At 46.8% G+C, this 10,791-nt stretch overlaps 1 protein-coding gene across 3 annotated transcripts in view; it reads left to right on the top strand.

Moving 5' to 3' along the window:
• Nucleotides 1-4,382: 4,382 nt before the first annotated feature.
• The window catches only part of MYOZ2 (myozenin 2), a 50,868-nt gene continuing 44,459 nt past the window's right edge, over nucleotides 4,383-10,791 (top strand). Inside the window, exons 1-2 of one of the 3 annotated variants that reach the window (XM_044680999.1) lie at nucleotides 4,383-4,541; nucleotides 5,280-5,369. In XM_044680999.1, the coding sequence (XP_044536934.1) occupies nucleotides 5,348-5,369 (22 nt within the window). In that variant the 5' untranslated portion in view covers nucleotides 4,383-4,541; nucleotides 5,280-5,347. Of the gene's footprint in view, nucleotides 4,542-5,276; nucleotides 5,370-10,791 lie in introns of all 3 variants that reach the window. The other 2 variants (XM_044680998.1, XM_044681000.1) reach the window with 2 other exon arrangements.

The raw sequence follows: 10,791 nt of genomic DNA, 5'->3' as shown, positions 1-10,791 counted from the left end.
CTCGTACGTGTCCCTGGACGGCGGTCAGCAGCTGTCCTGCTGGATTTGGGCCTGAGCTCACCCACAAGTCCGAACAAAGAACAGCATGTTGTCTGTCCACCAAAGAGCCAGCTCCCACCTCCAGAGTCTCTCCGGATCTGTCCTTAATCCATTCGCTGCCCACAAGCCCCTAAGATAGACAGTAAACACAGCTAAGCAAACACCGACCCGAAAACACCACAAAGTTTTATTTGGTTGTTTTTTTCCAGCAGGCGACATCTTTCCACATCACCACGAGCTCCAAAATGCCACCCTTTCACGGATCTTTGGTAGCCTCTTCTCGTTCGGACTGTCCTTTAATGACCCAGAGGAGTTTGTCCCATCATTCCTTAAGAAAAGGGCAAACTGGGTGTCTAGGCGTCCAACAGCCGGGACTAACTGAAGTTGTAGCATTTCCAACCGCCATGGCCTAATATACCCCAAAGGGTCATTAACGGGTTCAAAACCAGCTTTGCAAAGACCCTCTTACAAAGAACCTATTAGTCACAATAAACTGGAAACAAGGCTAGTGTCTATCGATTGAATAATACCTAATCAAACTGTGGTATGTGGATTAATGGAATATTCTTATACCATAATGCAAGTATGAAGAATTCAGAGAAACCTGGACCAACTTGTGAACTGATGCAGAGTGAATGAGAAGAACCAAGACAATCATGAAAAGAATTTCAGTGTAAACAACACTAAAAGGAAATCCATGAGTTAGTAAAAATGAGCTAGTCAGTCACTCGGCATTTATTAAGCATCTACTATGTGCCAGGCACTGTGCTAAGAGCTGGGGATATAAAAAAAGGCCTCTCTTTAAGGAGCTCACAATTTAACAGGGGAGACAACAAGCAAACAAATATGTACACAAAGCTATCTATAGGATAAATAGGAAATAATTCACAGAGGAGGGCACCAGAATCACTGATGGGATTTTAGTTGAGACTCAAAGGAAGCCAGGGAAGTCAGTAAGCAGAGTTGAGAAGGGAGAGCATTCCAGGCATGGGAGGCAGCTAAAGAAAATGCCCAGAGCTGAGAGATGAGGGCGTCTCGTTCATGGAATAGCCAGGAGGCTGGTGTCACTGGCTGAAGAATATAATTTGAAGAGTAGGAGGGGGCTATGTGAGGAAAGGCTTTGAATGCCAAACAGCATATTCTCTATTGGCTCCTGGAAGCAATAAGGAGCCATTGAAGTTTATTGAGTAAAGGGATGACATGGTCAGATTCCCACTTTAGGGAAATCACTTTGGTGGCTCAATGGGGGATGGATTAGAGAATGAAGGATGGGGAGAGACAAGGCAGGCAGACCATTCCCCGCCTCCCAGAAGTTATTGCAATAGTCCAAGTGACAAGGGCCTATGTGAGGATAGTGGAAATGCCAACAGAGAGATGGTATATTTGAAAGCACTTGAAGAGGTGAAGCAGATATGGGGCAAGGGATAAGAGATAGTGAGGAACTCAGGATGGCTTCTGGGTTGGGAGGGACGGTGTTGCGCTTGACAGTAGTAGGAAGGTGTTTGTGGGTGGATAGGGGTTAGGGCAAAAGAAAATGAAATCAGTTTTTGGATATGTTGAGTTGAAGATCTACTGGACATCCAGATGGAGATGTCTGAAAGGCAGTTGGAGATAGAAATTTGGAGGTTAACAGATAGGCTAGACCAGGGGTCGGCAACCTTTTTGGCCGCGAGAGCCATAAACGCCACATTTTTTAAAATGTAATTTCGTGAGAGCCGTCCAGTGCTCACAGTGCTGCTCCTGTAACAGCCTCTGAAAAAAAAAAAAAAAAAAGGACTTTATGGCTCCTGCAGAAAGAGCCCTATCTGGCCCTCAAAGGAGCCGTACGTTGCTGACCTCTGGGCTAGGGCATGAGTAGCCATAATGATCAGCTTTGGTCCTGGAGATCAGATGAGACATAGTCTCTCTCCTTCCAGTAGAAAAGCAGGGGTCTCCATCTGTGGAAATACTGAATAACCATTGGTCAGATCTGGTCATCTGTGGTTTGCCAAACTGTCTGTCTTTGTTAGAAAAGAGCACGGTGGGAATGAAAGGAGGAGGTTAGAACCAAAAATGATGTAATAATAACGCTCTAAAATAAAATGAATCAATAGAACATTTTAAATTAAATGAAATAAAACATTCCTATTAATTAGTGGCATTTAGAGAGTCCTTCAATATTTGCAAATAGTATACTTAAAGATTTGCTGAGCATGGTGCCTAGCTCTTAATAGATATGCAATAAATGCTAGCTGACATATATTTATAAAGGTATAAGATAGAGTGATGCCAATATTAATATCTTGATATATCACACATACATATACTTATAAATACATGTATAATCTTATCTATTCTCACAACAAACTCACAAGGTAAATGCTAGAGTTATTATGAATCCATTTTACAAATGAGAAGCCTGTGAGGTGCCACAGTTAGTGTCAGAGGTCCATGTCGAGTGGGCCCAGCTCTCTAATCACTGCACTACGGTGCCTTTTATTTGGAAGGAATTCCAATCCTTTAGTACAAATCTGTTCACGAAATTAGAAAATTGCCCTTATAATAGAACAACGTATAGGCCAAATGGAGAGGAAGGTGAGGGTGCTGAAGGTAGATGAAGGAGCAGGGAGGGTACTGAAAGGGGAAAAGGGAGTAAGTTACTCTGAATGGAAGAGGTGAGAAAGATGTCCTTCAGCCTATGTTATCATCTTCTCTAAGGTCATCTCTGGATGCCCAGGCAGTTGTATTATTCATTTTAATTCCACTTACCAGAGGAAAAAGCAACGAGGTTCTTGATTGGATCATCTGAAAGCAATGTGTCTCAGGGAAAATAGTCATGGATTTGGAGTCAGAAGACCTGGACCCTGGCATTGATTGCCTGTGCGATTTGGGGCAAGTTCCTTAAATTCTCCGGTCTTCAGTTTCATCCTTTGTAAACCAAGCATGGGACTGGATGACGAATAAGCTCAGAACGGGTGTAATAGGGGACCCCAGATGCCTTCAGGTCGATGTTTCCAGAGAAATGCCCTCTCCCCTTCCCACTCCATCCCTTCTCTGACCGCCCTGCTCTACCCTGCCCTGCTAAACTCACCTGCCCTGCATTTTATCCTCTTCTGAGTCCATGTGTCAACTCTCCAAGCTAACAAATGGATCCGTGCTCAAGGGGGAAGGTGCCTTCTGACAAAGACTGGACACAGTGTCTCTGACTGTCCAGGCCATCGGCTATTGGGTTCCATCCTTTTCTTTTTCAGGATAAACGATACAACTGAAACCTGAGAAATAACAAGGAACGGGACACAGCGAGCTAAAAACAAAAACAAGCAAGCAAAAATGCACCTTAAAAGAATCAAAAATAACTCCTGTCAAAGCGACCAACCAACAAATAAGACACTGGTTGGTATAAGATATTATTATTTCCTATTTACTTAGATTTACATCTTGGTCACGTCTAAAGAAAATAATCCACTGAGGACATTAAGCATAGCTGGGAAAGTGACAAATTATATGGAGGTGCCATTGTTTAAAGCTGACCCAACCAGAAAGTTCAAACTATTCTGTTCGTGCTTTGTCCAGAATCACAGCCCAATACCACATAGTTTTAAATCGCGTTGGGTTTCTGAAATTTTTTCTGGAATGTGATGCTTTCAGAAAACAATGAGAGGAACATCTTTGCCTTGTGTTGGGCCTATTCGATTTTAAATTCCCCACTATGAGTACCTCCCGAGGTCAAAGCCCCGTGCCCTCTGCGATGATCCATACAGAGGCAAGGCTATGTAGCTCCCTGCCCTCGAGGAGCTTACAGTCTGCTTACAGTGGCTGATTGGATGCGTGTCCTCGTCGAGGCTTCAGCCGCGTCATCCGAGTGAAGCTTTGCTTGGAAGACAACTCAGTAGGTGAACTGAGATCTGTCATACAAATCTCCCTCCCTGGAATTAGAAGGTCAAGGCCACGTCGCCTTCAGTCAACAGCATCATGATAAAGTCAATAAATGGCTTTTCTTTCTATTGGAGCACCCTAACTCTCACAGAGGATTCCCCCACGACAACTTCCCCAGGTTCAAGGTGCCTCGGGTGGGTCCACATCAAAACCATTTCCCCAGCTAGAGATTGTTACAAATTCTTCGAGCCTGACACCTTGGACTTTTGCCACATTGTCCTTGGTGCCTCTTGCTTTGCACACAGTAGGTACTAAGTCCTAGGTGGAAGCTGAACAGATGGCCATGGAGAACTAGGAATCCAGAGACACAATAGGGGCGATGGAATCCTTCTCTGTTCTCCTCTTTCAACAGGCTAAGAGGAGGGGCTCAAGTGTGTGCTTCTATATTTAGCTCCTTGACGTCAGCTGGATGTCAGTCTCTTCAGAGAGGCTCTGTCCGCACTTCGTGTTGGTGCTAGGTACCATGCAGACCCAGGCACAAGGGTAGAAGCTGTCTGGGCCCGGCTCTCCATCCAGACCCCTCAGACTCCAGAACCTCCACCCCAGCCAAGCTTCTTCCCTGCTGCCGAACAAGGCCAGACAACCTGGTGAGTAGAACGTTTCTCCAACCCTTGGTTGTGGTCTTCCAGGGAGGGAATCACCCCCGCTGTGACTCCCAAATGGGCGCTCTCCTTTCTTTTAATGGCAGGCTGCTGGTACCCAGATGTAAAGACCAGCCCCGGAGTGGCCCCTGGTTTACTGGTACCTCCCTCCTCCTCCAGGCACCATCCATCCTAGAATGTGTGCATGTGAAGTTGATGCTAGGAGAGATATAGCAAGGAGGCAGGCAGATTATAACGAGTCATCGATTCCAAATAAAGACAAACCCCTGGGAGAGTGGGAGAAGGAGGCCGGTTCTTGAGCGCTTCCCAGCGGCCCGGTGCGTGCCGTACCTGGGTGCTCCACAAGCCATCATCAGATGGTGGCCGGTCCTCCGTCAAGGATGCAGATGGAGGACTGCTGCTTTTGTCTCTGTGTCCTCCGCCTCTACCTCCCCTCTGAGTTGACCTTTTTTCATCCCCCTCCACCATCTGCATGGAGCATGTACAATTTGGGGCATGTCGTGTCCTCCATTAGAATGAATGTTTGCCCTGTGGGATCCGGGCTGCTCCGATCTTTTTTCCTTATCCCCAATGCTTAGCACAGTACCTGGCACTTGGTAGGTGATTAACAAGTGTTGATGGGCCGATGCTCAGAGGCGGTGGCTAAGGAATGCCACCCTAGATTGAGCCTTTCACCGGGGCTCAATCGTTCCTTGTTGTGTGCATTTCTTTCTCTTTCAGCAGGGAAGCGGCCGAGGAATATTAGCACCCAACACCTTGGAAAAGCAGAGGAGGAGAAAGTGTCAGCAATCATGAAGGAAATTCATGGAAACGGTAGAAAGGCATTAGGGGGGCACCTAACCCTGTCTCGGTCCTTTCTAACATGCCTGACTCTGTTTCCCTCCTCCCGTTGTGTCTGGTTGTGCTCTCATAAATAACCTCGGTGCTGGAGACAGGGGCATGAGAGCCCATGGCCAAGTCACTCGGCCTTTTGTAGTTGTCCTTTTTCATGGGAAAGTTATTTCCAGATGAACAACTGTTCCAAAGGCATGGAGCCACGGGACAGCTGAGGGACATTCTGCCTGCTTTGTCGTTCAGAATTTAATCTGAAGTTCTCATCCTAATTGCATTGGTTGGGTGAGGTCCTAGAAAAACTCGTCTTCATTGGCCATCCGAAGTGGCCCCATCTAGGGGGTTGGTTGGTTGGTTTTCTTCTCTTTATGTCCTTCAGGGCATCTCAGACTGTCTTTGGTTTCCCGTTTCTCCCATTTCATCTGTCCTGCTCCCCATTCTCTTCTCAATTCTTGCCTTCGCTGATAAGTTGGTACATTGGGGAAGGCAGCTCTGATCTCCGTATGCTCTTCTAGTGAAAATAGGGAGACATTCGTCACATGAGTATGGCGGGGTGGACAGGTTCAAAATCCCGTCTCAGATCCTCCCTACCTGGTGGTCTCGGACAAATAGTCTGAGCCTCAGCTTTGCCATCTGTAAAATGAGACAGTTGGACTAGATGTCATTTAAGGTCTATTCCAGCTCTAACATCCATGATCTCCAGGCGTGTGACTCAGACCAATTAACCATTTTAGGAAAATGTTATGGTTTTCCAGTTTCACCTTCTGACTCTTTAAACTCGACCTTCCTCCAGCTACCTTCTAGATCAGGGACCAGCAACATATGGCTCTTGAGCCATATCTGGCTCTTTTGAGGGCCAGATGTGGCTCTTTCTGCAGGAGCCATAAAGTCCATTGTTTTTTCAGGCGCTGTTACAGGAGCGGCACTGTGAGCACTGTACGGCTCTCACGAAATTACATTTTAAAAATGTGGTGTTTATGGCTCCCACGGCCATAAAGGTTGCCGACCCCTGGACTAGATCCTCTAATCAGTACAACAACTAAGTCTATTAGCTTGTCTGCTGCTCAAACCGTCATCCTCAGAGTTCACCTATGTTCCTGGCTGAGGTCTGGCCCATGTTGGGTGTCAGAGAAAGGGGTTGGGCATTTCCAGTGTCTTCCTGACGATTTTCAGGAAATCTAAGTAGCCTTTCTGTGTGAGCATTTACACGTCTCCAGGAAGACACAAAGACACATTGTTTGACGTAACCATGATTTCACTTTGCAAGCTGAATAAGGCGAGCAGACATTCCTTTGATGTGGCAACGTCTGGGTAGTGCTTAGAGAGCTGGACATAGAATCAAGGGGCCCTGGGTTTGAATCTTGCCTTCAGCACTTCCTAGCTAGGTTATCTTGGGCAAGTCACTTACCTCTCTCCTTACTTTGGTTTCCTCCTCTGTAAAATGAACAAGTCCTTTAACCTCTGTGCCTCAGTTTTCTCATATGTAAAATGGGGATAGTGCTTTCGATATTTATTTGAATAGGTGGTCAGCAAGACTCAGTTGAGATCATGTATGTAGAGAGTTTGGGAATTCTTAAAGCATTATGGACATTTTAGCTATTAATGTGAGCATTATTTCCCTGCAAAATATCATTTTCATATATTGTTTTTATAATATTACCTGCAAAATATTATTATTTACCTGAAACCATGATTTTGAGGAATTTGTTTTTGCTTTGCGGGAAGAGACAATCTCAGGACTCAGTTCATCTACTCAGGAGGAAGGCTCACAGGCTCGTGGTTCTTCCTCCTCGGGAAGACTTCCCCTCAGACACCTTCCCAAAGGTCTAAGTGGTTTGGACCAAGGGACCGAATTGAGATCCAAGCCCAGAACTGCGTTTGGAGGAGCCCACCCTCTAGTCAGCGCCCTTGCTTCTCTCAAGGTCACCCGATGGTTTGTTTCCTTGACCCATCACGTCTGAGTCCAGACTAAGTTTGCTCCCACGTCCATCCTTTGTCTAAGCATCTCCCCATTCCAAGCTGGTTTCCAAACTGCCAGAGACACCCAACCCTCAAGGAACGTAGCTCCTTCGGGGTCAAAACAAATCTGTCAACAATTAGAGCCTTCCCAGGAAGAAGCAAAGTCCCGGCTTTGGTCGCCACCGTTCTGGCTGCAGAGATGGCTCTGAGAATGTAAGCGAGCTTCCTCCATCGTAGGGGCAGAAAGATGGATGAATCCCATTCATGGAAAGCACCTCTAAGAGCAAGGCTCTAGGACGGGACATGAACCAAGGCTTCTGCGGTGGGCTCTGCCCGTTTAAAGCCCGCAGGCGGCCCCGGGACGATTGCCAGCCGTCCTCCAGAGTCACATGCCAGGCTGCCTTTGCCCGGGTGTTAGCGATTCCCGATAAGCCTGAGACAATCACCAACTCGCTCTGCTGCACTCCTGGCAGAGAAAATAGCTGCAGTGCTTCCGAAAAGGGCTCAGATTCCTCCCTTTCCTTTCGGATTTCCTCTCACAACCGCTGTCAATTGTGCTTGGGGAAAGGGCATGGTGGAGAGCGCTGGTGCCAAGTGGGGCCTCCTGAGGCCTCTTCAGTTTGGAAGCAGAACCTACCACCAGTCGAGATCCCCTCTGGGCCTCGGTTTCTATATTGGTCACGTGAGGGGTCAGACTAGATCAGAGAGGCTGGAGGGAACCTTGGAAGTCCGAAGATAATGGGACCATAGCTCTAGTGCCAGAAGGAGCCTCAGAGGTCATTGAGTCCAACCCTCCCATTTCCCAGATGAGAATACTGCAGGGCAAGAGAAGAAAAGCGAGTCACTTCCCTCCTGTGTAAAAAGAGGGATTCGGACCTCTAAGGTCCCTTCTGGTTCTATTTCCAGAATCCTTAGAAACACTACACGGACTCTGAAAACTCACTTTGGGGACGTGGGAAGGTTTAGGCAGCCCCCTACATCCATGTCCGGGGAAGTGAGGGCTGTGGTTCGAATTTATTGGAATCCGTATCCTTTTTTATAATAAGGAGCACAGTGCTGTCCAATGTCCCACACAGGTGCCAAAGAATCCTACCCGCATGCCTCGCCCTCAAATAATCTCCCACCTAAAACTGTGTCCCTTCTCGGGAACACTGGAGTTGGAGCAGAGTGTCTCGGTGCCCTGGGAGCTGGGCAAGAGGCCCTGAGAACGAGCCCAAAGCCAGGTCTCCTCCCAACAGAGGCTGTCCCTCAAGGGAGCCCTGAATGCCACGTCTAAGGAATAGGGAAGGGCAGGACATGTGTGGGTTTTGAAGTCTCGCTGTGTTAAATTCGTTGGAACCAAAAGAAACAGGGCTAAAGAAACGTGGGCAGCTCTGGATATTGGCAACTGAAAAGGGAGGTATTGTGGTCCTCTGGAATGGGACTGTCTCTGGCATCAGAGGACCCGAGTTCAAATCCTACCTCTGACACTTATGTAACCTTGAACAAAACCTTAACCAACCCCCCCCCCCTTCCTCATCTAGAAAAGTCCTTCAGCCCACTTCCTCAGCACCTCATCTGTAAAAGGAAAGGAGTGGCCTGAGCCTTCTTTCAGAGCCAAGAAGAGCCTAGGAGCCTCGAGTTCCAACTGGAGCACTTCAGGGAGGGCTATGAAGGCCATGACGTGCGAGGACTAGTTTCAGGAGCTGGGATTATTGAGCCTGGGGAAGAGAAGACTAGAGGGTAATGGAGTGGTTGTCCTCAAGTACCAGAAGGCCTTTCAGGTGTTGAAGGGATTTCTCCTTTTCTACTTGGCAGAACTAGAAGCAATGTGGGGGGAGGAATGTTGTAAAGAAGCCGTTTTCAGCTCAACCCAAGGGGAAATTCCTAACAATTCGAACTCTTCAAAAATTGAATGGGTGCTGTGAGAGGTAGTGAGCTCCCCATCACTTGAGATCTGGGCGCAGAGTCTGACTGAGCAGAATGGCAAGGGCATTTCTGTGCAGACGTGGTTTGGGTCAGATGGACTACTGAGGCTTCTTGCAGGACTGAGTCTGTGATTCTTGAACTTGTCTCTGCGAAGGAGAAAAAAAAAAAACAACCGAAATTCAGGACGCAATTCATAAAAAAATAATGTTTGTAAAGGACTTTGCAAACTTCACAGCATGATACCATTATTAGTTACCATCAGATCAGCTCTAGCTATTAAAAAAGGGAAAGATTCAGGGGGGGGCGGGGAGGGAATGTCCTCAGAATTCTCCAGCAGAATCTGTTTCTCAAACACACAAGGGATAATCCGTGTCTTCACAGCACCAATTTCTGGTTGCTTCTAAAGGGCACGATCTCTTCTTCTCACTGCCGATCTGGGGAGGTTGAGTCAACCCTGCTTCTGGCACAGAAGGGACCAGACTTCTCTTCCTTTCCTCCTGCATGAAGTCACCCTAGCCTGTAGCTTTTCAGCCCATAACTCTGGCAGGAAGGAGAAGAAAAGCCCTCCTTCCCATAATTCAGTGAATTTAAAAAATATTCTTCAAACTTTTGCCCACTGGATCCAGTAACACTGAAAACTAATGAGTAAGAAGGTCAGTTCAAGGCAGCAAGTGGGATGTAGGGCCAAGAGTCAGGAAGCCTTGAATTCAAATCCTGATTCTGCTACTTACTACCTCTGTGACCTTGGGCAAGTTATTTTTCGCAATATTGAGCTCCAGTTTCCTCAAATGAGAGTGTGTAGATTATATCAGAAGGGCAGCTAGGTGGGACAGTAGAGAGTGCTAGGCTCGCCGTCAGGAAGACTCATCTTCCTGAGTTCATATCTGGCCTCAGACACTTCTTAGCTGTGTGACCCTGGGCAAGTCACTTAACCCCAATTGCCTCGCCCTTACTGCTCTTCTGCCTCAAGACTCAGAATACAGTGTTGATTCCAAGGCGGAAGTTAAGGGGTTTTAGATAGATAGAATTATAGACATATAATTATATTTCAGTGTAACCATTTTCTTCTCTAATCTTACATATTTTATATTCATGCTTTACTATCAGAAGGTTCCATGACATTAAAAAGAAAGTGAAGAAAACCCGGATTAGAGGGTGTTTCAATGTCTATTTCGGCTCTAATTGATGGTATTACAGCATCCTTTGAGAAGCGTGACTTTGGGCAAGTTGACTAGCCTAGGCCTCAGTTTCCTCATCTGTAAAACAAGAAGACTAGACTAATTGGTCTTTAACATCCCTTATAACTTTATCTATGATGCTCGAGACTATGTGAAGGGAGGACAGTCTTGGACAACTCACTCTACCCCTAGCTTTATGACTATAACTTATGACCTGTGACTCACTCACTCCTTGGCTCCCTCCCCACTGCAATGACCTCATGTACCTCATATTTCTCTCTCTCTCTCTCTCCCTCCTCTCTCTCTCTCCCTCCTCTCTCTCTCTCCCTCCCTCTCTCTCTCTCTCTCTGTCTCTCTCT

Source organism: Gracilinanus agilis, chromosome 6, assembly GCF_016433145.1.
Source record: "Gracilinanus agilis isolate LMUSP501 chromosome 6, AgileGrace, whole genome shotgun sequence".
NCBI classification, from domain to species: domain Eukaryota; kingdom Metazoa; phylum Chordata; class Mammalia; order Didelphimorphia; family Didelphidae; genus Gracilinanus; species Gracilinanus agilis.
This window is presented reverse-complemented; position numbering and strand designations above follow the sequence as displayed.